Source organism: Ictalurus punctatus, chromosome 28, assembly GCF_001660625.3.
Source record: "Ictalurus punctatus breed USDA103 chromosome 28, Coco_2.0, whole genome shotgun sequence".
NCBI lineage: Eukaryota > Metazoa > Chordata > Actinopteri > Siluriformes > Ictaluridae > Ictalurus > Ictalurus punctatus.
In genome coordinates this window covers 1,792,318-1,820,277 of record NC_030443.2, presented here as the reverse complement: position 1 = coordinate 1,820,277, position 27,960 = coordinate 1,792,318, and the positions used below count along the sequence as shown (strand labels likewise).

The following is a 27,960-nucleotide window of genomic DNA, read 5'->3' as shown; positions in this document are numbered from 1 at the left end:
CTCCTCAAAGTACTTGCATACACACACACTGTGGTTAGCACACCTTCACAATCCTATACATATTCAGAAATATGCTGTTTTTTTTACAGAACGCTCTATGTTTAATGTATTAATATATGATTTTTTTCCATCCAAATGTTCCACAATGTACAATTCATGAGTTTCATTTCATTTTAATATACAAAAATTCCATTGAGAAGATAATGCAGTGATAGGCTCAGTTCATTCTTTTTCAAGGTCTTTGCTGGACGTGAGCGCTGCTGCGTTCCCTGGCACACATGGCAAAACTCTCACTCAGCCTTTTTAGCCTTCATAACCCCCCACCCCCCGACCCCCCTAACTTTCAATCCTCCAGGCTTATATGGAGACCTATATATGGGGGAGGAGGAGGGGCTCTACGAGAGAGGGCCAGGCCACAGCTGCCACCCCATCTCAGATGACGGAAATGTAAATGCAGGACCTGTTTCGTAAGCTAAACTGGGTATCAGAGATGTGCCCTGTCCAATCGCAGTCCATCACGCTCTAAAATGGACCTCTGGAGTAAGCAGTATATAAAGCTGAACTGAACCCTTCTCCGCTGGGTGACCCCTATTTCGGCTTTGGTGAACAGGAACTGATCCCAAGGACTGTTTTGTTGATTCGTGCACAGGTAACGAAATCGAGAAGCATTTCACATAACACCTGCATTCTGATAAGCAGAAGAGACTGTGTTGCTGACCTAAGACGCGTCCTTGTGGGACCCCACGATTGCTCAGTGGTTGGACGCATAGGACTGACTTTTGTAAACTGCATATAATTTTCCCAAATGTTAGCATAAAATATTAACAGAGATCATGCTTAATGCATGGATACATAGAGCAAATATGGTTAATCTATTTTATTATTATTTTTCTTCAAGAATGCACTGCAAACATGTTTGATTGTATATGATTTAGACATCCTTGACAAAATTGGTGCAGCTGGTGCATTTACTGAGTTTTCTGCTGAGCAGTTGTTCAGTCATGTCGTAGCTGACGAGGTGAAGTTTGACATGATGGCATGGACAGATGCATGTGTATTCATGAAGTGTGCTGACATGTGATCAGATTTCTGCTGTCCTCACAGTAGTATTCATTTTATCCATAACTGCCAAAAATGATCTTGAATCGGGATGATAAATATAGACCCGAGGGACCTGCCTACAACTGGTCTCAACAGGTCTCTTGCTTCAGCTATTTTTAGTCTGTGGTCATGTGCTGGTCGTATCAGAGAGGGATGTGACACCGGTGTCACTCTACTTTATAAGATGGCTGGATACAATGGACAGGAGCAGTGGTCACCAGCACTGCTCCTGGAGATCTACCTTTCAGGAGAGTTCACTTTGCTTGTGCAGATCATAAATCCGCTTAATTAGCGGGATCAGCTGTGTTTAAATTCTGCAGGAAGGTAGATGCCCAGGAGCAGGGTTGGTGACTACAGGTCTGGAGGTCCAAGAACAGTTTAAGAGGAATAGCTAGTTCATAATTGGACGTTTTGGATTGATTTAACCATAACATAACAGATTACATAATGAACTCTGGACAGGAACAGACTGATTATGTGATTATTATTATCTACATTTATGTAAGAATCCTGGCAAATGTTTAGACTCAAGGGAATGTAAAGGAACTCTTCTCATCTAAATCCCTTCAGGATACAGATCAGGTGTTAGATCCCTCTCGGCTTAAGTTTAGTCTTGGCTACTGCCTACAAAATCTGCAAGGGTGCAAATATATGTAGCATTGCTAATTCCTGTCACACATTTTAATAAGTATATGATGAATACGTGCATGTCGACAAGTAGTAGGCAACAGAGAGTATATATTTGTGAGCGATATGGGATAGAAAATTTCTCCTTGGCATGACTGAAGGTAATGTGAAGGTAACGTGAAGCTAAAGGAAAGGGGGTACGATCACCAAAATAAACACTTCTACATATAGACCCTGGAATGACCTCCCTTTACCGGCCATATCAGACATATGATATGACAGCTGAGGAGTGAAAGTCCTGCAGGTTAGCAGGGTCACCAGAATACCAAAGAACTTTGCAGCTGTCGTTATATATGTCCTGCTTGACTGGTGAAACACCATCCAGACCTTGTGACAGTTGCTTGATAGAGTCCAATTGGTTCTGAGTTAATACTAATTGACAAAAAAATTGTATTCAGTAGTTTAAGCTGATAAAAAGTCACTGATATAGTGTAAAAATCAACACATTACATAAGATGAATCCATAAATTACTGGGGGGTAAGATAAAAAACAAAAAAAAAAAAGAAAACAGGTCTAAAGAAAGTTGTGTTTAATACTAAGCTTTGAGGACTATATCTGAAAACTGATAATGACTACATCACTTCTAACCTAACTAGTGTCATACCCACTTTATTCTCCTCCTACAGTGTCAGAAACGCAATCATGCCTTTCGGAAACACCCACAACAACTTCAAGCTGAACTTCTCAGCTGCTGAGGAGTATCCTGACCTTACCAAGCACAACAACCACATGGCCAAAGTGCTGACCAAGGAGGTTTATGCTAAGCTGAGGGACAAGCAGACCCCTACTGGCTTCACTTTGGATGACGCCATCCAGACTGGTGTGGACAATCCTGGTGAGTAAGGCTTTGTAACACTTATTAAATTTCACTGCACTTGAGACCTCTGAATTGGCTAGCAAATTGGCTGAATTGGCTACCTTGTTCAAACTTTTCCATTTGGTTGTCAGTGCATTAGTGTTCATCAGCTCCATGTGTCTCCACACAATGAACCCATAATTATAGAAACATTTTAGACAGAGAGGTCCTTAGATTCCATTGACTTCCTAACACCAGTGTGCTAGGCATTGTTCTGATTGGTGCATGACTTCTTCCAGGTCACCCCTTCATCATGACTGTCGGCTGTGTAGCTGGTGATGAGGAATCCTATGAGGTGTTCAAGGAGCTCTTCGACCCAGTCATCTGCGACCGCCATGGTGGATACAAGCCCACCGACAAGCACAAGACTGACCTGAACTTTGAGAATCTGAAGGTGAGCCCAAGAGGGACAAACCAAAGAAACTTTTAGGGTTCTAGTATTATGACATAATGAAACCAGAACCCAAGGGTACATGATCTTTTATATGTTACTAAGTGGTGGTTCATATGAACTAGCCAAGTAATGGCATATTGGTAAAGCTCAACCCAATGGCTCAAACTGGGGTCATTAGACTTAAGTATCAGTGATCTGCAGTGCATCTGCACTTGTCATTGTAAATCAACCTTCTCGCAGAACATATTAGACTCGTACATGCGTATACAAGTCTAAATAAAGACCAACTTTGGCTCTTCACAGGGTGGTGATGACCTGGACCCCAACTACGTCCTCAGCAGCAGAGTCCGTACCGGACGCAGCATCAAGGGATACGCTCTGCCCCCCCACAACAGCCGTGCTGAACGCAGAGCTGTGGAGAAGCTGTCTGTTGAAGGTGTGCCTCCAGTGCAAACATACATCATCATAGGGCTCTAAATGACTCATTTTTGAGTGAAGACCACCCCATCATCTGAATGACATGAAGAGTGATTGTGGATTTGTAACAAAGTAGGAATAACTCTGAGAACTTGAGTTGAAGTTCTGGGAGGCTTCTGCTTTGTGAAAGAGAGACTGCCCCATTCTACACAACCCCCACACTCACACCCCCAAATGTCATTAAATTCAATGTTAGAGTACATTGTATATACCTGCCACTGTAATTGTTATATACATGTCTATATGTATAAATATCAAGTAACAATAGTAATGTTTTCCCCCAGCTCTGAACAGCCTGGATGGCGAGTTCAAGGGCAAGTACTACCCTCTGAAGTCCATGAGTGATGCCGAGCAGGAGCAGCTGATCGCTGACCACTTCCTATTTGACAAGCCGGTCTCCCCCCTGCTGCTGGCTGCTGGTATGGCCCGCGACTGGCCTGACGCCAGAGGCATCTGGTGAGTTGGAGAAATGTCTAGGCATAGGCTATAGGGTACAGGATTATGGAGTTCAGTACAGGGAATAGGGTAACAAGGGTAATATGATGTGTAGGGTTCAAGATAGAGGGTAGTGGTAAAGGATATAGGCTATAAATGATGAGATGTTTAGTCAGTCTTCTTAGTACTGATTTGGGACACTGTTTTTTTTCCCTCCTTCAGGCACAACGATGAGAAGACCTTCCTGGTCTGGGTGAACGAGGAGGACCACCTCCGTGTCATCTCCATGCAGAAGGGTGGCAACATGAAAGAGGTCTTCAGGCGTTTCTGTGTTGGCCTGAACAAAGTACGTGCCACACACATACATATCCACTGCAATGCACTGATACTTACCAGCATTTTCCCTCATTTCAACCATCGTATGATACACTCCAAACTGGCTTGGTGGTTAAGATGAATGAAACATTCATACTTTTAAGATTTACCACGTTTTTCATGCATCCTGAGACTATTCTTGCTGTGTTTTCTTTCCAATGCCAGATTGAGGAAGTGTTCAAGAAGCACAACCACGGCTTCATGTGGAATGAGCACCTGGGCTACATCCTCACTTGCCCCTCCAACCTGGGCACTGGCCTGCGTGGTGGTGTCCACGTAAAACTGCCCAAACTCAGCGTGCACCCCAAATTCGAGGAGATCCTGGGCAGACTGCGCCTGCAGAAGCGTGGCACAGGCACGTTAACCCACATTAATAAACACAGAACCCAAACGGTCATGTTACAGTGTTGGACGAGATAAGAATAACTACGGCGCTAGTGTCTTTCATACAATAATGGTCAGCTGAAAAGTTATATTTAGACCATTTCCCATTTACCTCAAATGTAGAAAGTCAGCCAAGTTTAATTTTTTTTTTTTTTATTAAGTTGTGGTGTAGTGTGCCTCAGTGTTATAATGATAAAGGTTTGAAGTTGTAAAATGGAAACATCTTACTGAAAGTAAAACCAGTCTATTGCATTTCCTCCTCAGGTGGTGTGGACACTGCCTCCGTGGGTGGAGTGTTCGACATCTCCAACGCCGACCGTATCGGCTCTTCCGAGGTAGAGCAAGTGCAGTGCGTCGTGGACGGCGTCAAGCTCATGGTCGAGATGGAGAAGAAGCTGGAGAAAGGCGAGGCCATCGACAGCATGATCCCCGCCCAGAAGTAAAGAAGCAAACTCCTGTTTCCTTTCCTTTTTTACACTAGTACATCATGCGGGCAGCACGCGGAGTGTCCTACTGCACCATGAGAGACTGCTTGACCCGGTCCTTTTCTCCTTTTGCTCTTCTTTACCCGCTTCTTTCTTTCTTTCTTTTTTGACATCCGGTTCGTCTCTGCTGTCATCTTGGGATCAGATTCCTGGCGCTGGTGCAAAAATGCCTAGCGTCTCAGTTTCGCCTCAATTTGAACTTTGGTTGTAAAAAGTCAAATCAGTCAAATTGTGAATCAATAAAAGTGTACCCCATAAAACATAACCTGTCTGTCTTGTTGTTAACCATCGCTTCTACAGCCCAGTGTCTACGCCATCTATTGGTGTGGATACGCCATCCAAGAAGTCTATTCTACGCCATCTATTGGTGTGGATACACCATCCAAGAAGTCTATTCTACGCCATCTATTGGTGTGGATACACCATCCAAGAAGTGTATTCTACGCCATCTATTGGTCCACACCTAAAGTTCACATCGCACTACCAAGAACTAGAGTAAGGGAAATTAAAAAAGTCCACAGGACACTTTGGATAGTTGTCTCAGTTCTAATAGAATTTTCTGGAATAATAAACATCAGCTGATTACAAAATTTCACGTATAATAATGAGAATACGTAATCAGAGTAATCGTTGATTCGGTAAGGGTTTTTCTTTCGGTAAGGTGACGTAGTTAACGTTCATGGAAGGAGTCTCCAAGTCAAGACAAACCGGTCACCAAAGACACAAATGAAAAAACGTATAACTTTGACGAGTCTCGCTTGCTCTGCAATCGCATGGTCGCTTTGCAAGAATAAATGCAAACTCAGACGCACAAGGGTCTCAACATCGGTGAAGTTTTATTTCTCTCCAGATCGTTTTTTTTTGTTTCCATTTCTCTCACTTTGGCCAGAGGCACACAGACTTCTGGGGAACAGAAAAAAAAAGAAAGAGAAAAAAAAAAAGAAAAGAAAACCAAACCATAATCTCATTGCGAACTGCCTGAATCTCTTCTTTTTATCTTCTCCATTTCTCCCGTCATATTGCATATTAGAATAATGCTTTATGAGAAATGCCATGCCGTCTCAGCACACACTCACACACACACTCACACACACACAGCTCTCTCTCTCTTTCTCTGGTTGTTCATGCTCGCACACATGCACACACAGACGCATGCACGCACACACTCGCACCCCTGCAAACCCTATTCCGCAGACACACACTAGCTCTTTCGTTGTCTTTCTAAAACGACTTTCCAATCTCCAATATTCCCTTTTCCCCCCTCTCTCTTTCTATCTCTCTGTCTTTCTCTCTTTCAGTGTCATGCAGGACTGCAGGTTACTTTTTTGTTTTGTTTTTTAATCTTCACCACACACAGAAGGTTCTGGAGAGCTAGCAGAGGATTTCTGCACTAGCTAGAAATTAACCTGGAGGTCTAAGATAAATACTATAGTCATATTAATATCGTCGTTATCGTTATCTTCGTATTTATACGCAGTCAGGGTCTGACTGATATAAACCTTGTATTTTCTTCTTTTTTTCTTCTTCTTCTTCCCAAGATAATTATCCTAGAAAATAAATTAAGTAAGTACCTGTGCAAATATCCACAAATTGAAGTGTTCACATTTAAGACAGTAGTGCCCCCTGGTGGCAGGACCGTAGGATGCAGCTGATTCAAGTCAAAGCGAGTGAGTGAGTGAGTGAGCGAGTGAGTGCAGGGAGGTCTAAACACACACATTTAACAGATAACGACCCCGGGCTGTCCGGATCCGACTAGACCGAAGGCTTCTTCGCACACCACTTGGGGTTTCGACACCAAAAGCGTCTCCGCTACAGGAGTCCAATCACGGAGCGGACAGGACGATGACCCGAGGAGTTTCAGGGAGCGAGAATGGGTGTTTTTTTGTTCTGTTTGTTTTCTCTCTCTCCATTTTTTTCTTGCTCTCACATCGAATGCAATGTTCCAGAACGCAGATGTGAAAAACAAACAAACAAACAAAAAACCGGAAGGATGGAAAGAATGAGTCGATTGATCGTGGCCGACGGAAAAGCTTACATATGGCACACGGTTTGGATTAAAGGTGCAGTTTGTAATTTTTTTCTAGAACACACTAAGGTCATTTCAACCTTAGAATCACTGCATTCTGCAATGTTGCCATGCGACTAATCTCACTAGATTACTTGTTAATGTTTAGGGCTGGTTGTTTTTCTGGCCCAGAAATAGGCTCCACTCCAAACCGAAGCTCAGCTTGAAGCATAACCCGGTGGGGCTGGTTGAAGGGAAAGATAGGCTTGTCAAGGCTTTCATTGCAAATGCAGTTCACCTTACAGGTAGGAGACGACGCTGAAAACTACAAACTGCTCCTTTAACCGTTAGAGCTGCGGAGGCGGCAGGTTTCTCAGGCTGTGTTAAGGGTTCAACTCATGAGCACCATTTGTAAGGAAACGAGGCGAGTGTATCCTGACTCGTCATTTTCGTTCTGTGTTTGATTTGCTACAAGAAAACAAGAGGTATTTATCTGAATTATGGTCTACTTCCTCAAATGGGCAGGGTCTATTTGGTTCTGGCTCTTCTTCGGGTTGTTGCGTGGAATTCTGAACCTGATGCTGGACTTTGGTTGGGTTGAGTTTGGCTTGTTGGCGCAGAGGGAACCATGTAGTGCTGGGAAAAACGGGGCGTTCCCATTTTAATGCTACACTCTGATCCACTGACAACAACAAGAACGTTCATCATTGAAGGATAGCACTTCTTCCTTCTTTGTATTGGCAGGTTTACCCCACAGGAACCTTTTCATGAAGACAGTAAGTGTATCAGGGAACTTTAGGGGCATTTAGGGCCAGATAGATCTCTTGCCTTTTCAGTTCCTGTTCTAGAGTAGCCACTTTTGGGGCGGGGCTTACTGAATCAAGGTACGCTCACAAATACTATGAAGTCGCCAGTAGGAGTTTCTACTACTGGTCGCCATAGTAACATTTATCATCATTCCAACATTAACTACCATTCCACTTTTGACAAACAAACCAGCTTTCCTGCCGTTAAAATGAACTTCTGTAGGGAGAGCATTTGTATATAAGATTCACCAGTGTATACGTGCATCAAATCCTACGAGATGGAGAAGCGCTCTTTGTTCATCTACCTGCCGACTGTCCGGGTCCATGAAACTATTCGGACTCGCACGGCACGGCACTGCCTTTGGTAGTCGCTGCACCACGTCGCTCCAAATTTGCATAAAGTGAAACTTTTCTCAACATTGTAGCGTCTCTGGACACGCCCCAATCTAGTCGCCAACGACCGCCGTCGCTCACGTCACTGGAAGTTGACACCTCTTATCGAAAACGAATGGTCTCCGGTCCCTTTTGCCACTGTGCATGTGAAATTCTTCATTTAAAAGCTGCATTAAGGGTAACATCGTATTCCTGCAACAACCTGCTTTAACAGCCATCGCACCGCACCACACCACACCACTCCGGAAATTTCCACATCGATGACGGTTCCTGTAGCGCGGACGTTACGTAGGACAGGAATGTGTCCAGGAACCCTAGAGATCTAATTCAGGAGAAAAGATTCCAGTGGAAATACCCCTTAAGTAAGCAATCAGATTGAGTCGAATTTCTAGAACCAAGCGCACCTTCCTTCTAGGCACGTCTGTTCAGCAAAGAACCGATGACACAACCCGATCCACCGCCACTGCAAAGGCAATGAAACCGGAGAGGGAATTCTCAATGAATTGATATTCCATGAGATGTTCTGGAAAAAAGAAAAAAAGGGGGGGGGGGGGGTAATCAACCAATCACATACTGTTTGAGCAGTGGAAAGGCTTTACAGTTGTACGTTTGTCTTTTAACGTCATTGCAACATCGACATTGATCAGGTTTGAATATTTCCTTCGGTAATTTGTTAACGTTTTTCAAAACGTTGCGTTTGTGTAACGTTGTGTATAACATCAGCCAGCGAGGTTAATATTATTATCATTAATATGGCGTTTTACATTGTTGGAAAATTTAGTAAAATTGTTTTCTCCTACCAAATGAAACGATTAGAACCGCACTATGTAACAAATTAGCACCAGAAACGCTAAGCACATCAGAAATATTTCAGTATATCGTATTTCAGGGTGGAGGTTCCTTTGACTTATCCAGCGGAACTCGGAGTATCAATCTGTGATCGGTTGAAGTAAAGGAATGCGCTCGCAACACGCCTGCCGCTCGTGTGTGAAAGTTTGTGATCCTGGTCAGTCTTAGGGCAGATGTCGAATAAATGTTTAATCAGAAATGGGTTTTGTTTTTTGTTTTTTGGTAGAAAGCTTTCGTGGGCGGAGGAACCAAAATAAGGGATGAGATGAAAAGTGCCCGGGCAACGAAACGTACAAACGAAATACAGCTCGAGAACAAACGAGGAAGCAGAATGACGCTGAGAATAGAATCGAAGTGTTTCATGAGTGGAACGAGATTTAAAAATACTACTCTGGAATCAATCCAGGTCCCGTGGATGAGGTTGCTTAGAGGAGGTGTGTGTGTGTGTGTGTGTGTGTGTGTACATTTGCACTGTTTTTGCACATCTGCGTGTCTCTGGATGTGCGTATCAGCCGGAGGGGGTGGGGGGAGGGCGTGGGCGTGGGGAGGGCGGTTTCCAGTTTTTGCAGCCGGAAGTGGGCGGAGCTAAGTCGGTTCAGGATGGAGGAAGAAAGACGTGCCGCCGGTCCAGGCCCCTCCCCCATCCGCTCAGAGCTCCACCCCTTTGTAGATCCGAGATGCGATGTGAGTGAATGCTAGCGGAGCCTCCCAGAGGCGTGCGTGGTGCACGCTCAGCTGACACACCTCCCCCTGGAACGTGACCTTTGACCCCGGCGGCTCGTGGCTGCAGCTGCACCCCCTTGCTGCATCACGCACGGCCAGTACCAACTCGGCGGGAGCGCGTGGGGGGCGGGGCCTCACATCCCAGCCCCCTCCCCCGAGCCAGGGCTCGGCCTCTTTCTGATTCCCAAATAGATGGCAACTGGGAGAGAAAGAGAGACAGACAGACAGACACAGATAAACAGATTATTCATCCGTCTTTGTTCGGCTGTTCTGTGCAGCATTCACTGTCTCAGGAAACGTAAATTAGTGAAAGCTTTTACACACACAAAAAAACACAAGTGTAAGAATAAAAGCATAATTTTATTTTTAAATAATGAATTTTCTATTCCTCTTCTTCTTCTTCTTCTTCTTATTATTATTATTATTATCATGCGGCAGCGAGGCTCACCCTGAGAGCGAAGATCGGCTGACTCTCTCAGATTCATTTGCGACCCTGAAAAACCAAAAGGACACGTTTAAGAATCGTGAACAATCCCCGCTAGGTCAGGAACGCACCGTGCCACAGGACTCGGGACAAAACCAGCCGCAATGCAGCGTCACGCCAGAGCGAAATGGGACGCGCACACACACACACACACACACACACACACACACACACACACAGGTTTGTCTTCCTTCATCTTAGTAAAGGAAACCTTTCAGCTCTTTTAATTAAAAAAAATAATTAAAAATGTTTAAAGACCAGACAAACTTCCCAAAAGGCCATGTAACTACCCCCCCCCCCCCCCCCCCACACACACACACATAAATCCAAACGCATGCACTGCTGTCTATGCACGCACACACACATGCACACACACACACACACACACACACACACACACACACACACACACAGAAAGAGAGAGAGAGAGAGAGGTATGCTAGAGACAGACGGGCAGGCAGATGCGCAGGCAGACAGGCGAGAGCGAGACACAGGAACTTACTAACTGTTTTGGATCCCTGTGGAAGAGTGCAACCCGATACTGACTTATTAGAACCCTGCCTCTTAGAGGGGTCGAGATTGACCCTGAGAGAGAGAGAGAGAGAGAGATGTTAAAAAAAGGAAAGAGAAGCAGAGACAGGAAGACAGAAGGAGCAGTAGGCTTTGAGGGATCGGAGGAGCAGCACTATAGACTAGCAGAGTGTTTTAGTGTAGAGTTCACACACACACACACACACACACACACACACACACACACACACACACACACACACACAGCAAACACAATACTTTCCAGCACTGAAATGCTAAATAACGTACACACTTTTCCGGCGCTGCACCTTTCAGAAAGTACAAACAATCAATCAGAGAAAAGAAAAAACATCCAACGTCACGACAACGATCAGTCACTATTTATTTATTTATATATTTATTTATTTAACGTTTCCGCTCGCATGGATCACGTCGGACCGCGGAAACAGAGCAGAGCACGTGAACGTAGCTTAGATGTAGCTAATGCGCATAGCATACGTTACTGTAAATGTGAGAATAAACAGACGACGCAAAAATACGTGGACTTCGACTGCGACAATTCCAGTGGAGAAGTCACTGCTGCAGCGGGAAGACAGAACGACAGCGGAAACGAATCGGCGTTTCTCTCAGGTACTGTGGTAAATTATGAATAAATGTGTGTGTGTGTGTAGCGCACCTGCGTGTGAGTTTGGAGGTGATCTTGCTGAACAGGTTGGCCGTGGCGCGGGAGCGGCCGTGCGCCGGCAGCGTGGTGTCGTGGCTGAGCGTGGGCGAGGTGGGCGGCGGCCCGTAGGCGGAAGGCACGCGCTCTCGAATCTGCCCGCCATGGAACGTGCTGCGTATGGTGGAGCCTCGCGTCAGCCTACACCGATCCGCCGTAGACGAGGAGGACGACGCGCCCGCTCCGGAAATACTGAGAGTGGAGGGAGAGGCGGGGGGGAGACGGTGGGAGAGAGAGCTGCACACACATAGAGAGAGAGAGAGAGAGAGAGAGAGAGAGATTAGTTTATAGTGTTTTATTGTTCATGTCAAACGCTAAAATTGTATGTGTGTGCATCACCTGTTCTCCTTGCCGTTCTGCAGTAGAGACTGCCGGTCCGTGCTGGGCCGATCTGTACACACGTATGTGTTCCTGCGTGCCATCGTACTGCCTGGGATGTTATTCTACACACACACACACACACACATGCAGATTGTATCCAAGTTCACGTGTCTAGACTATGTCATTTACTCGTACAGAGACGCAGGGACAACAGCAACATCTTCATCTGCCTCCCGCGTCGACCCCCCCCCCCCCCCTTTGTTTGATTGACAGCTTAGTTCCTACTACTTTTCTGTCCCTCGAAATGAAGCATGTCGCTTTCTTTATTTCAGCGTCATTCACAATAACAAGGAGATTTTCAGACGGGTTTACAAATAAAAACAATAACAACAATAATCGACGACTGGAACGCCGCCATCTTTCTGACCCTAACACCTCTCTCTCTCTCCCTGTCTTTCCGTCGCTGTCCGGCTTACGGTGGTGGCGGTTATGTCTTTCCGCCGCTCAGGGATCTCGGCTTTGTTTGGGTTGTTGGCCGTGCTGACCATGGGGCTGGAGGGCGGGAGGCTGCGGCTGCCCATCACGCTGCAGCTGGCCTTGCGCGGGGGCATGCGGCTCTCGCGCAGCTCGCGGTCGGCCCCGCCCGTCGGACTGCGCTTAGGGTGCATCACCGGCATGCTCGGACCACCTGAAACACACACACACACACACACACACACACACACACACAGGTTCGAGCAATTAAAGTCTCTTGTAATTCACAGAAATGATTTAATAATCATTTTCAAACCGCCAATTTTTGCATAAATTATCGAAAGAAACTTTTTAGGATAAAAAAAAAAGAAAAAAGAAATATATAAAAAAAAATATTGTGAGTTCAAAACATCACTACTTGTGATTTTTAATGAAGGGTGCCAATAATTCCGGATTAAACAAGAGTTGGGTTGAGTTAGGTGTGTTGGAGGACTGTGTTTGGGCGGGAGGGGCGCGTCTCTTACAGAAGTCGCTGTGCCGTCGCTGGCGGTGGTAGGTGGAGGCGCTGCGCTGCGTCTTGCTGTGAGAGGACGAAGAGGAGGACGAAGAAGCGGCAGCGGCTGTGGCGGCGGCGGCGGTGGACGAGTGTTTGTTGGTTCCATTGGCGACGGGGCTCGGCCTCACTCTCGGCAACGTCATGCTGCCACTCACGCGTGACTCCGCCCCATCCTGCGAACACAACCACAGACGGTAAGAAGAAAGAAGACGCTAATGCTAAAACAGTGCTGGGAATCTAGTCTATAGTGTGCGTCTGAGCGTAAGTACGTGAGCGTCTGGTTGTTTAACCTCGGTCTTCAGGCCCAGCAGAAGGTACGTCGCGGTGACTTCGTTATATTTCTGATTGAGTAACGCGTCTTTGATGTTGTCTGTGGTGAAACCCATCCCAACCATCACCTCTGCAGAGAGAAAGAGAGAAGCAAAGAGGTTAAAGGGGCCGTAAATGCCTCGTCCACCGACTGAATCCCTCTTTCACACCCACACTGACTCTTAGAGATATTTGCTCTTCTATGGCCAGCATATGGTCACAAAAACACATGCTCACATCTTCACAATGTCTCCTTTCTGAGCTCGACAGCAACTTTCACACTTCACCGAACTCACGGGGCAAACACGAACGTGAAAACAACCTCAGCCCAGCAGGGGGTCGCTGAGGCACCTCAAAATCATCCTGAACATCCTCTAGTGTGGCTCAGGTGTTAGTCTTCTCACTGTGTGTGTGTGTGTGTGTGTGTGTGTGTGTGTGTGTGTGTGTGTGTGTGTGTGTGAGCTCACCAATGCGGCTCGGGTCACTATAGTCCTCCGCCGGCTCCACGTGAGGCTTCAGATCATCGCCTTCGTACCCTGTGTTCATCCACTTGTCCTTCATCACTTGCTGTGGAGTGACAGATAAGGGGTCCAAGCACTGAGCTGAAGGTAACCAGGATACTTGAACTCTGTGTGTGTGTGTGTGTGTGTGTGTGTGTGCACGTGTACCTCCAGTGTGCAGCGCTTGCTGGGGTTGAGCACGAGAAACCTGCGCAGAATCCCCTCACAGTCAGTGGACATGTAAAAGGGCACTCGATACTTCCCTCGGAGCACACGCTCACGCAGCTCCTGCAACACACACACACACACACACACACACACACACACACACACACACAACAGCGTGCAGGGAGTTCAACAACCCGTTAGCAAAGGGTGGAAGGGAGCTCGGGAAAGAGCGTACGCAGATTTGCGAAGTGGGTCACAAGGAAGAACGGGGAAAATTAGGACTTGACCCCTGACCTTGAGGTTCTGTCCGTCGAAGGGCAACGAGCCGCTAACCAGCGTGTACAGGATGACCCCCAGACTCCAAATGTCCACCTCGGGCCCGTCGTATTTCTTGCCCTGGAAGAGCTCGGGCGCGGCGTAGGGCGGGCTGCCGCAGAACGTGTCCAGCTTGTTCCCCAACGTGAACTCGTTACTGAAGCCGAAATCCGCTATCTTTATGTTGGAGTCGGCGTCCAGCAGCAGGTTCTCCGCCTGCGCAGAGAGAGAGAGAGAGAGAGAGAGAGAGAGAGAGAGAAGCAGATGGTAGCCAGAAAGTGAAATACTGAGTAAAATGAAAAGTAATTAGAGTGAAAGAGAGAAAAAAAAAACTTAAAATGTTAAGTATCTAATAACTGAGCTAGGTGTTATTTTTAGCTAGCTCGTAAGAACCTTGTTGCATTAGCTGATACTAGCCGTCTGTTTAAACGCAGTATCGTGTTAGCTGAGCTGCGGTACAGTACGCACACCTCGCTAAGTAAACCCCGCAGGCATGTTTTAGAGCTAGCTAGCTAAAGTTACGTTAACGGTCTTTCACGGCAGCCTTGTTAAAGCCGAGTTCAGCAAGCCAGCTAGCGTTATGCAAACTAGCCGACCGCACGTTCTCGTAAGCTAGCAACTTACCTTCAGGTCCCTGTGAACGATGTTCTTCTGGTGACAGTAATGAACAGCCGAGACGATCTGCACACAAAAATACGAAACCATGTCAGCGATGTGGAGTTCTGGATTCCGATTGGTCGCAGGACGTTATTTAAAGAACCACACGTCACATTAGGAACGTGCGGAAACCAGCAGCGGACATGAAGGTTGAGCGCAGACTCACCTGTCTGAATTTGGCTCTCGCCTCGACCTCCTTCATTCTCCCATGAGACACCAGGTAGTCAAACACCTCGCCTAATGAAACAAGTCTGTTTTAATATCATCGACACTATCACGTCACTAACGGGGCATTATGAAGATTATAATCCCCCGAAAGATCTCCCCAGCGAGCACACGGACAGTGACAGGAAATAGAGACCTGAAAAGCATAGTGTTGAAGGTGTAAAATGTTTCTGATGGACTTACCTCCGCTAGCGTACTCCATGACTAGATAAAGCGTTTTTTCTGTCTCGATCACCTCAAACAGTTGCACTGAAATATATACACACATATATATATATAAATAATATAATATAAATACAATATAAATATAATATAATATAATACACCAACATTAACCTTTATATTAAAGTAGCACAAAAACTCAATTAAAGGAAAAATCTTCAAACTCAGATCACAACAGACAGACAGACAGACAGACAGACAGGTAGACAGATAGAAAAATAGATAGATAGAGAGACAGACACAGTTAGAGAGAGACAGACAGTTAGATAGAGAGAGAGACAGTTAGATAGAGAGAGATAGATAGACACAGACAGACAGACAGATACAAATAGATGTTTAGATGTGTGTGTGCATAAGTATGTCAGTTACACAATGAGCTTATGCACTAATCAAAGTAAGTGTGTGTGTGTGTGTGTGTGTGTGTGTGTGTGTGTGTTACCTATGTTGGGGTGACGAAGAGCCTTCATGATCCGCACCTCACGAAATAGCTGCAAAAAAAATGACAGGAACATGGTAAGAACACACACACACACACACACACACACACACACATACATATATATATATATATATATATATATATATATATATATATATATATATATATATATATATATGCATACACACACACATACATACATACATACATACATACAGACTGACTCACTGATACGCACACACACACACTGACTGATACACACACACATACACACAAAGACACACTCAAGGAAGAAAACAGGAACATGAGACTCTATTAGCATGGGTGCCCTACACAACTGCACTTTAGCTGGTTTACACACACACACACACACACACACACACACACACACACACACACACACACACAGACAAACACATTCTGTTCCACTCCTCCTCTTTCCTCCTCTCTTATCCTCAGGCAGGATCCTATAGATCGGCCCTGTTGCCATGGAAACCCCTGTGAGGAGACCGAGTGCTGGTCCAGCTGAGCCGGGGGGGATGATGGGATACGTGCGCAGCAGTCAGGAAGCCACAACACAAACACGGTGGGAACTAACCTACCAGCTACGCCACGCTTCAGCAGTCAGTTAGCGTAACTTTAATTAAATGGTTCCTGCTCCCGAAGGATTCTGGGAAATGTAGTTAACGATTCGCTGCTTGGTTAATAATATCTCAGCTGCGCCCCAGACAGTGAATATAACAGAGGCCACGCCTACTTCAATGTGACTGACAGACAAAAAAGGAAACACCTCCCACTCTGAGACTGACAGGCACGGTAAAAACCTGCCTCACATCGTAACCATAGTAACGGCAAAGCTAAGCGCAGGTAGCTCTGTTTTAAACCCATAAGCTACACAAATAGAAACAGGACTAAATATAATAAAACCACAAACTGTGTATTACTACATACCTATGTGGAGGGGATTTATTTAGGAATGTGACTGAGTGACGCATTTGTGATTTATAAATCAGTCCGCTGAGGTAAATTAGCTCGCTAGTTACCTCACACATCATTCGTAGCTTTTATAGCGTATGTATGTAAAAGAAACACACACACACAATAGTTATCTATGTTACACCTTTGATTTGACTATGATTTATTAACAATATGAAAAAGATTAACCACTACATGTTTTCACATTTTCTGCTTCTCTATCAAGTAAGACTGCTAACCACCGTTAGCAAGGTAGCTAGCTAGGAATGTTGGCTGAGGTGATATCTGGATGCTTCTTTGAGCATTATCTCTTACTCATACACCAAAATGACGCAGGCAGAAACAGTTCCACTCCAGAGAAATGCGGTATGTGGTTAAGAGATTAATGGCGTGTGAATAAGAACAGGTGGAGGGGGAATAATCAGGGTCTCATGTTTGTTCAATTATTCGTCTAAATGTAAGCCGACGTTGTTTGCGTAACGAAATACCGTTCAGGAACGGCCGTCGCCATTCAGTCATAAACAATTCAGCAGCTCAGGATGTTCTGCCGAGAGTAAAGATATTGTTTAATTAATAATTCACTCATCCATTTGATGGATTAGCCTTCTTATTCATTTCAGAAGCTGCAGCCTCACAGCAGTCAGATCGCAGCGGCCATCTTGGTTTCAGTGCTACACGCCAATATGCTAATCTGCACCAACTAATCTATAGGTCTGCATATCAATGTATCAGCAAAAATACATGACATGGTTTACAGAAGTGCTGTGTGTGTGTGTGTGTGTGTGTGTGTGTGTGTGCTACACAGGGCTCAGATTGAGACACTGGGGGGTGGGGGGGTGGGGGGTGGGGGGTGGGGTTAGTTGGGGCCTGTGGAGGACCGCAGCTGTCGACCTCGACATCTCCAACACACACACACACACATGCAAGGCCACCACATTGGTCCTTCCTCGACACACTCCCAGTGCATCAGTCCCTTGAACACAAAAAGGAACATCTGAAATATAACCGCTAGTTCTGCTAGAAGGGGGTTTCTTCAAAACGACAACATTCTTGTACAAGTGCTAACTTATATCTCCTGTACACTTTTCTGGCCACGAGCTTCAGAATGCTGAAGGAAGCAATCTGATTGGCTCTCAGCACTTCCTACTTCGATCGGAACGTCCTCCAAAATGACTCAACACACGTTTGGTTTTCATTACACGTTCATTAGTACATACAACCACGTGCCACGAGACATTCCTGCAAAGGGTCCATACTAAACAAACTAGCTGATCGCACCGTAACGCCAGGAGAGTGCTCACGGTGCGTGCATGCTGCTGCGTGAGGCGTTCACGGCTTGCACTCGTTCATCATCGGTAACTGATTTGTTCTGTTCGCACTCACCGTGGTTATTATTTTATATTCCAAGAATCGGAAAATCGCACAAGTAGGTGCAAACTTGGGGATAGGTATAAATTTATTTATTTATTTTTAAACAGTCACACGCACACCTTTACTTTACGAGACGTTTGGGACAGTAACTAGTATGAATGCAGGTGTTCAGGAAGATTCTGGCATGGTTTCAGTTCGCTAATCATAAATGCTCGACGTGCGCTTCGCTGTCCGCCGCCTCGGAAAAATCAGGAGACGTGCGTCACAGAGCCTGCCGGCAACCTTCCAAGAGTCCCGAACTGGCATAAAAGCTGATTTATTAGTGCTGAGTCTTGCAGCGGAGACGCACTCGCAGGGGATAAATCAGGGCTGTGCAAACATGATGCGATCATGATGGAATCTTCCAGCAAGGTTAGCGCAGCTGTGCTGCGGCTGATTGCTGCTGTGCATTAGCGCCGTGCTCGGTGCAGAAACGGCATTGCGTCAACTCTCTCTCTCTCTCTCTCTCTCTCTCTCTCTCTCTCTCTCTGTGTGTGTGTGTGTGTGTGTGTGTGTGTGTGTGTGTGAAGTCCTCTCTCTGGACTGTCCTACACTAAGGAGAAACGACAGGTCAGCAGGTTGTCAGGAGCGTGTCTAATGACAAGCATGGCACGGTGGAAAGACAGTCATTTGTGTGCTGTAATTTGTAGCAGAAACGTTTTGACTCTCACACACACACACACACACACACACACACACACACACACACACACACACACACTTCCAGCACCAGTCCTAAAGCCCAAAAAGTCTCTATTACCGCTAACTTGGTTGACTTAGTGCTAACTACTACTTAGCAACTAGCTAGAAATGAACTAGCTGAAACAGAGAGAACATGGAGTGGTTAGTTTAGCATTAGCTCAGTGTGAATGGATCACGGCAAAGCTTCTGATCCCCGTCATTGGCTGTGTGTGTGTGTGTGTGCGTGTGTGTGTGTGTTTACACACCCATCTGTTGGGAAAGAGATGAGTCACAGAGCAAACTTACAATGAACAGAGCAACGATTGACTAGAATATTACGCCATGCATCCATCCATGAACCCACTCATGCATCCATCCATATATCCCACTGTCAGTCCTTTCATCTGTCCATCCACCTGTCCATTAATTTGTCCATCGATTCTAGTGTCCGTTTGGCTGTCCGTCCATTCATCTATCCATGCATCCATCTATGTCCAAATATCCATCCTTTCATCTGTCAGTCTGTCCAGCTGTCCATCCATCCATCCGTCACCTGTCTGCCCATTCATCCGTCATCTGTCTATCCATTCATTCATCCATCCAACTGTCCATTCATCCATCCATCCATCCGTCATCTGTCTATCTATTCATTCATCCAACTGTCCATCCATCCATCTGTCATCTGTCTATCCATTCATTCATCCATCCATCCAACTGTCCATCCATCCATCTGTCCATCATCTGTCTATCCATTCATTCATCCATCCATCCGTCATCTGTAGGTTCCACTTGTGCCACCAAAACAGTTCTGACCCGTCGGGGCATGGACTCCACAAGACCTCTGAAGGCACCAAGACGTTAGCAGCAGATCCTTTAAGTCCTGTAAGATCCATGGATCGGACTTGTTTGTCCAGCACATCCCACACACGCTCGCTTGAGATCTGAGGAATTCAGTGGCCGAGTCAACAAATTGAACTCTTTGTCATGTTCCTCAAACCGTTCCTGAACAATTTTTGCAGTGTCTCAGGGCGCATCATCCTGCTGAGGGAATACCGTTGCTATGAAGGGGTGTACTCGGTCTGGAACAATGTTTAGGTAGGTGATACGTGTCAAACTAACATCCACATGAAGGTCAGGACCCGAGGTTTCCCAGATGCTCTGACCAAGAGGTCTAGCCATCACAATTTTGCCCTTGTCGAAGTCACTCAGATCCTTACGCTTGCCCATTTTCCCTGTTTCCAACACATCAACTTCGAGAACTGACTGTTCACTTGCTACCAAACAAATAAATCCCACCCCCTTAACAGCTGGAACTTCACCTGTCCAAGGTTTAATGTTAAGACTGATCGATGTATGCGTATACAATATATGTATCTGCAGATCTCCAGAAAAACACTGTAACAAAGCTGGTATTAAATGAACACCCACTGCAGCGTTTATTGTAGGGGCTAATTATTCAGTTAGCTTCATGTCGTAAAAGCCGACACGGAGCACAACAGCGACTCGCTTACCTTTTGCAGGCTGGTTGGGTTCAGCTGAGTTTTGTCGATTATCTTTATTGCAACCTGAAACATGTACAAATAAGTACGATTAGTTCCTGAAGATGCTAAAAGTAATCAAACTGCCCTTTACTCCAAATATACTGGGTCAGCCATGATTGGTGTCTATCTGACCCGGAATCTTGCGTAAATATTCGCCTCAAAACGCATCAAGTGGGATTTTAATGTCGACTACAACCATGAGCAAATCTTCATCGTGTAGCTGAACCCAGGAATGTTACAGATTTAAAATTGGCAGTAAACATTGTTCAACATGTTTTGTACAATAATAAATATGTATATATTAGGTCATAATTTTCTCTGTATGCGAAGAATGCTCCCAAAAACTCGTAATTCCCACTCGAAAGTTGACGTTGATGGTTTTTTCAAAAGGTGGGAATTATATTCCAACACTCCCCTTCCCCAAGACAAGTTCGTATCCCCGCCCCCTTACCAGGCCCCACCTCCTCAACGTTAAAGTTAGAAGTGAAATTCACAAATTTAAATATAAAATATCACTGTTATTTTTTAAAACCGTGGACATTAATGACGTCTTTTAGCGTCGCCGCTTAACTAAAGACGTACACGTGTACGACGACACCCAAACACGTCTCGGTTCATCGGCTATATTTGTAATAAACAGGACCTCGTCTAAATTAGATTTTAATGCCAGCTCTCCTGTTAAAGGATGCTAATTTAGACTTAGCGCGCACTGTAGGAATTTAAGCGCTTGCCAACAGGCTGCAGATAAATATGGCATTGTTCGAAAATCCGCATATGATTCATACAATAAGGGCAACATGCCCAAAAGTAAGCGCGTCCTCTTGCTTTAACGGCTCATCTCGGTTTTACAGATGAACGACACGTTTGATCTTGACACTCGGGAAGTCTGTGCGTACTGAGACTTCACACGCTGGCATCCGGCGACAAATCTGTCAGACTGTGAAGTCAGTCGCACGTGTGAAAGGTCTGAGTCCGACTCATTCAGCTTTCTCGCTATCTTGTTGTACTGACCAGCTTTTACTGCAACTCCATGCAAAGCTGAACTGCTTAATAGCTGTATTATCTATAAACTAGTCAGATACTAGCTACTGCTAATAATACTTCTGCGGCAGGTATCTAAACATTGCGTAAGTACCGAGCCAGCTAATATCATGTAAATTTGTTTATTTTGTAAATAAAACCACTAACCGGATTACCTAGCATGCTAGTCAATGCTAGGCTAACTCAATTCAATTCAGTAACCGATTTAACTATCATGCTAGCTGGGTTGAATTTTACTTAATAATTGAGTACATTAGCTAAATTAAAACTACTAGCAACCAAGCTAATGCTAGGTGAACTATCAACGTCATATGGTCACTGTTTGATCGACTTACACAGGCAAAAATCAGGACGTGTTCTCAGCTGACGAAGCCTCACATTAGAGAGTAAGACCGTGGAGTACAATTGCTAATGCGAATTGGGCGTGGTTATGCGATGTGAATCGGAACGGAGCCATGCTCTCACCTCTCGGCCGGTGAGGACGTGGCGAGCCAGTTTCACTTTAGCGAAGTTGCCCTTGCCGATGGTTTTGAGGAGCCGGTAGTTGCCGATGTGGGGTTCATCCGGGCACGAGGGCACGGAGTTGCGGCAGCGCGCGCCGAGGGAACGACTCGACACGCTAGTGCCCTTCTCCGAACGGCTCGCCGCCAGAGACGCATGCTGCATGGGGATGAAGGGACAAAATGAGAATTATAATCAGAGTTATAGCTACTTTTTAGTATAAAACACTGACTTCAATTACACAATGTACGAAACTAGCCTAAAGCTATCTAGCCTGCTATCACACTGCTAGTCACTCTCTTTAATTAGCCAGTTTCGCTAATGTTAACTAGCTTGCTAACAAACTTGGATGCTTTAAATAAAAGTTAATCTAATGGTGTTAGCTACCTTCCTACCAAACATGGCTTTCAGTATCAACTACAAAAGAAAAGAACTGATCTAACATTAGCAAGCTTGCTAGTTATATAACGCCAGATTGCTACTGATATCGATACTGAGATTAGCTAATGTTTAAGCGCAGTGGTGCATTTAGGTCGCTTGTTCGCTTAGTTTATGCTGTTAAAAATCCTTTTAGTTTGCAAATAAAATATTTTTCATGCTAAATTTACGATTTGCTGACGATTTGCCTTACAGACCACAGGCATCTGTCAGTCAGCAAAATCTGAATGTACACATTTAAAATAGGACAAAGCCAAGGAGCTTGTTGGAAACACACACACACACACACACACACACACACACACACACAGGGCCTGATATGTTAATGCATTATTCCATTCAGGCTAAGTGATATTGATAATCCGATTAATTATGATATTGATTAGCCTGGCTGTGGCAAAAAGCATGAACACACAGAGATGGACCGTCTTCCATTAAGGGTAAAGAGTGATAAACAAAAGACATGTTCCTGATTTTTTAAAGGTTTCCTCTTAAATATATCACATTAAACCTGAAATGTGAAACTCAGCCACAGAAAAAGACTGGAAATTGTTAACAACATATACATAATTATACGGTACGTAACTCATAAAACTATAAATAACTAATATCACATTACATACACTGTTGGTTGATTTTCTTTTTAAAAATAACACAAAACTAAGTTAATGTGTGAAACTATACTATTTGTATGGTTATTTATTCAGAGCCTTGTCCTAGATCAAGTGACTCAATGCTCTTTTAACATTTGTGATTTTTTTTTTATGCCTCTGAAAACAGAAACATTATGTAAATTCGAATAGTAGTGAAATTAGTGAAATGCATTCTGGCAACAGAACAACACATACTCAAGGTTTCTAAATTCACTCCACTGCGACGCCATGGGGGTGAGGGGAGCTCTCTATCGCGCTCTCTCTCTCTCACACACACACACACACACACACACACACACACACACACACACACACACACAATACCCACCATCTGTGCCATGCTACACACGATCACATGATCACAGAATAACAACACAGAGAGAGAGTGAGAGAGAGAGAGAGTGAGAGAGATAGAATTTAATTATCTAATATCTGGATGAATATCATTAGATTATGTTGTCTATGCTTACTGTGTCTATGCTTATCCACTCACTCTGGTTACACTCACCCTGTAGCCTGGCCCAATATTACTAACCCCTAAAATACTACACACTACAACACTAAGTAGGGGGTTAGCCCCTATTTCACTATCACTAACCCCTATCACACTATCAGCAACCGGTCCTGCACTTACACTAAACCCAACCACAATATCAATAAACAGTGCACCACACTACACTAACCCCTACACTACTATCACTAACCCCTACCAGACTATCACTAACCCCTACTACACGATCACTAACCCCTACTGCGATATCACTAACCCCTTCCACGAGATCACTAACCCCTATCACACTATGACTAACTCCTAAAACACTTTCACTAGCCCCTACTAGACTATCTCTAACCCCTACTACACAATCACTAACCCGTGATATATACTGCTATATAATGAACTATGACTAACCCCTATTAGACAATCACTAATCCCTGGCAACACTAAGCCCCATCACACTATCCTGTTCCACACAAACACTAACCCCTTTCACACTATCAGTAACCAGTGCTGCACTTACACTAAACCCAAGCACGATATCAATAAGCAGTGCACCACACTACACTAACCCCTACTACACTTTCCCAACTACATTAACACTGATCCTAAAACACTAACCCCACCACACCATCAACAAACCCTAAAACACTAATGCTAACTCCAACCACAGTACCACTGAGCAAGAAAACACCAAACCTAACACCTACCACACTACCACTGACCCCTACCATTACTATTACTGGCCCCTAAAACACTAGCCCCCTCACACCATCACTAACTAGTTCCACACTAACACCTATCACTTTTCTACTAACCCTTATCACACTATCACTAACCAGTACTGCATTAACAATCATCTCAACCACACTTTAACTAACCACTAACCCCTACCACACTACCACTAAAGCAAACCCACACTATCATTCACCACTAAAACACTAACACTAACCCCTTCCATCTTCCCATATAACGTGCTGGCTTCTATGCTAACCCCACACACAACTTCACTAACCTTGTTATAATACCGAGAAGCCTCTGAAAATCAGGCTCAGGTGTGTAAGACGAGGGCTTAGCGAGCTAATCTGCAGTCGTTAATCATTCATACGAGCAAAGTCACAGGCTTGGAACACACCTGACTCAGCTCATGGTAAGCTGTTACAGCAGGACCGAGAGCCAGAGGCTTCCCCTATTACTAATTCACCCCATGTGTAGCCAGCAATCATGAAATATGTATTTAATCACAACTAATCACAGATTAATATTCCATAAATAAACCGAACAAAGCACAAATGGACAGTCACATGCCGCTAATTGATTTCTGTTAGTTAAAATCAAACCCCATTGTACTTTATGACACCGTCAGTATGATGCTAAATAGTAGTACAGTATGTCACCATATATATTCAATAGAGGACACTTCACAATGTATATGGTACTAGTATATGCATTATGGTATATGCTAACACAATGTCACTATTTGTATCTGCTTAGTGTGACAAATATTCATATCTGTAGTAAAATTAAATTGATCAAATGAAATATGAACCCTACCACTATGCCACCAATCATGGTGTGTGAATTCTGGCTCTGATAGCACTTCAACCTCAGCTACATCACTCGAGTTAATTGGTCTCAGGCGTGTGTGGGACTATTTAAAAAAAAAAAAATCATGATTATGATTTTTGTTTTGTTTTTGTATCTGCCTGTAGATCAAATTAGTAGCTTGATTTAAATAACATACACCCTGACCAGGCAGTTACTAAGGATGAACGAATGCGCATATCTTTGTTTTTCCCACGTGCGTTATACCTGACTGCTTGCCTGCGTATGGAATAGTGGTTGACCGATTGATCGAATCCACACCGATAGTTAAGAAATAAAAACTATCGATGACAAATTTTGTTGTGTCATTTGAAGTGTTTTTTGATTCATTCTGGACGTCTCTATCATTATTTATTATTTGGAGTGTTGCTTTCTGGTTCAGTTTGGATGTATGTCTTTTATTTACTTTAATATTTCTTAATAGTTAATATATATTACAATATTTATATATGTATTTCATTTAAAAAGTACAGTGCATTTTCCTGGGACAGTCCGTACTGTTTTTATTTTTTTTATTTGATAAAGGTCAGCAATATTTTACTTCGAGTGTTACGTTTTCATTCAGTATCGATTTTAAAAACTATCGGTTGGTTAATCGGTTATCGGCGGGTACCGCCCGACTTAGTTCTCGGTATCGGTAAAATCCACTATCGGTCCGCGGTTAATATAGTATGCATTAAAGTAAAAACCTCCCTGCTCGTGCAACACTTTTCTTGCGTCCTGTTTCTGGTCTGGAAAGAAAAATAAAACCCAAAAACAAATAGTGCACCTCCTAGTTGTATCCATGTTTAGATTATATATTCATCCCAAATAACATATTCATGTTTGGTTACATCCATATTACATATCTTTTACAAGTCAAAACAGTTTGTTAGCTCAGAGTACACACAACACGGACCGGGTCGCTTATTATCAAATATTAATCATTTCCTCAAGTGTTTTTTGTTTGTTTGTTTGTTTGTTTTTAATCCCAGTTGGCTGTGACACCTTGCTAGCTACAAACGATTTATGCTAGCTAGCTAACTAGTCACGCCATTGCTGTAGTGTATTTACATTGATGTTCTGTTCCAAAATGAAAGCTAAAGAGCTTTTTAACTGCTTTAAAGCCCATATCAAACGACTTTGGACATCTTTTTTTTTTTTTGGCTTCAAACCTCAAGTTAGCCATTTTCTCAAAACACCCTGCATGAAAAAATGAAGCAGTCTGAGGTAATTCTGACAGGAGTGAATTTGATTGACAGTTAGTCAGTGTGTGTGTGTGAGAGAGATAGAGGCTAGCTGGTATCATTCTGGGAATACTGAGCACTACCGTACTGCTTATGTAGTATTAGTATGTAGTATTAGTATGTAGTATGCTAGTGCAGCACGTAGCGTATAAACATGACAAACGGTTCAGCACCGACGGCCGCGTTCTAATCGGTCGCCATGGCTACGTTCCAAAACCGCATACGTGTAGCCTCCTATATTGACATACTACTTAGTAGGCTAGTATGCACTAACTGCACAGGCGTCTGAACAGCACTAGCATACTGTTTAGTAGGAGAGGAGCCTCTGCGGTTTTGGAGCGTAGCCCGGATGAAAACGGGGACCGCTCCTCGAGTATCTCGTGCAGCTCCGTTCTTTTTTTCTTTTTCTTTTTGTCGTTCACACACATTCAAGGATGCCCCCCCCCTCTCTCTATCTCTCCCCCTCCACCTCCCCTTCTCCCTTTAGCCATGTAAGCTAACGAAGGCCTGCTATCTCGCGAGGTAAAATAAAGCAGGGAAATAAACACTGTTACGCGAGTGCGCACCTGGGGGATGATATGAACGTGCACTTACGTGATCCGAGCTCCGGTCGGTGGCAGACGGCAAAGCAGACCGAGAGGACATTTCGCTTCTTCTTCTTCTTCTTTTTTTTTTTGTTAATTGTTTTCTCTGTTGTTTATTTATTTATTTTTAATCCCTGAGATTTTAAGCGATTAGAGATGCGCGCGCTGTCCCGCTCCGACACCGGGGCCGCGGTGCAGGCCGCTAACCGGCCCGAGTGGAGCCCACCGGAGAGCAGCCCGTCATGGCACCGCGCACAGATCCGTCAGTTACCTTCTCAAAGCAGCCGCATCTGAAAAAGCCGGTGTACTGAAACGCAAAATGGTGGTGGTGGTGGTGGTGGGGAGGTATGGAGGGGGGAGGCTGATGATGATGATGAGGAGGATGAAGAGGATGGAGAGGGGGTGGAGGGGGGGTCCGTTAAAACACAACGACGCTCGGCCAGAGAGCAGCAACGATTCCGGAGCACCTCACCTCACCACCACCACCGCCGCCCCCCGCCTCATCTCCGCGCGCGACGCAAACAACCCGCTCCCTTTTCTCATAATCGCGCTTCCGGTTTAACCCTCCTCTCCCTTTCACACCGGGGCCCTGATAGTCGTAGCTGATAACAATATAGAAATAAACCGGAAGCTTTGTATTTTGTCTCAGGGATCGAAATTCAGTCACATTTCCGTGATGGATTGAAGCGCGCGGCTGGTGAAGGTGATGATGATGATGATGCTCGGTCCGGGAGTGCCGCCGCCGACTGACGCTCTGCGCGCGCGTGCAGTGCGCGCGCACACACGCACACCTGCTCACACGGTATCTCTATATGTTTGGATGCACATTTTGGCTCAGTATCTCAGTTAAATGATCCATCTATTCTACAGCCAAGTCTTAACCTCTTGGCAGAGGCAACCACCTCCAGTTGCTGAA

At 44.7% G+C, this 27,960-nt stretch overlaps 2 protein-coding genes across 8 annotated transcripts; one reads left to right on the top strand and one right to left on the bottom strand.

The window, feature by feature from the left end:
* Nucleotides 1–593: 593 nt before the first annotated feature.
* ckma (creatine kinase, muscle a) lies at nucleotides 594–5,455 on the top strand. Its single transcript, NM_001245943.1, is given in 8 exon segments — nucleotides 594–649; nucleotides 2,416–2,624; nucleotides 2,885–3,039; nucleotides 3,343–3,475; nucleotides 3,801–3,972; nucleotides 4,174–4,297; nucleotides 4,492–4,681; nucleotides 4,975–5,455. Coding segments are annotated over 7 exon segments (1,146 nt in total). The 5' UTR covers nucleotides 594–649; nucleotides 2,416–2,431; the 3' UTR covers nucleotides 5,154–5,455.
* Nucleotides 5,255–27,960, bottom strand: mark4a (MAP/microtubule affinity-regulating kinase 4a). 7 transcript variants are annotated; one of them, XR_008393693.1, is made up of 18 exons: nucleotides 27,055–27,955; nucleotides 22,007–22,201; nucleotides 20,471–20,524; nucleotides 15,894–15,942; nucleotides 15,416–15,481; nucleotides 15,174–15,244; nucleotides 14,975–15,031; nucleotides 14,330–14,566; nucleotides 14,036–14,155; nucleotides 13,835–13,934; nucleotides 13,328–13,458; nucleotides 13,027–13,231; nucleotides 12,505–12,716; nucleotides 12,047–12,150; nucleotides 11,663–11,944; nucleotides 10,420–10,464; nucleotides 9,713–10,170; nucleotides 5,255–8,922 (listed from the first exon to the last, which is right to left on the bottom strand). XR_008393693.1 is itself a non-coding variant. In XM_053676994.1 (18 exons), exons 1-18 carry the CDS (start codon nucleotides 27,103–27,105, stop codon nucleotides 9,897–9,899), a joined length of 2,319 nt encoding a protein of 772 aa, XP_053532969.1. In that variant the 5' UTR covers nucleotides 27,106–27,959; the 3' UTR covers nucleotides 6,013–9,896. The 7 variants fall into 7 exon arrangements, 6 of the variants coding, with proteins under 6 accessions (XP_053532964.1, XP_053532965.1, XP_053532968.1 ...); XM_053676994.1 differs by adding an exon at nucleotides 10,954–11,040 and having other exon boundaries at nucleotides 6,013–10,170; nucleotides 13,349–13,458; nucleotides 27,055–27,959; XM_053676991.1 differs by lacking the exon at nucleotides 5,255–8,922 and adding an exon at nucleotides 10,958–11,040 and having other exon boundaries at nucleotides 9,971–10,170; nucleotides 27,055–27,960.

Coding starts and splice junctions, on each gene's coding strand:
- mark4a (XM_053676994.1), bottom strand. CDS start 27,105: ATGTCCTCTCGGTCTGCTTTGCCGTCTGCCACCGACCGGAGCTCGGAT. Junction 22,202..27,054: donor CCGACCGGAGCTCGGATCAC/GTAAGTGCACGT, acceptor ATCCCCATGCAG/CATGCGTCTCTGGCGGCGAG. Junction 13,459..13,834: donor TAGTGACCCGAGCCGCATTG/GTGAGCTCACAC, acceptor TTCTCTCTGCAG/AGGTGATGGTTGGGATGGGT.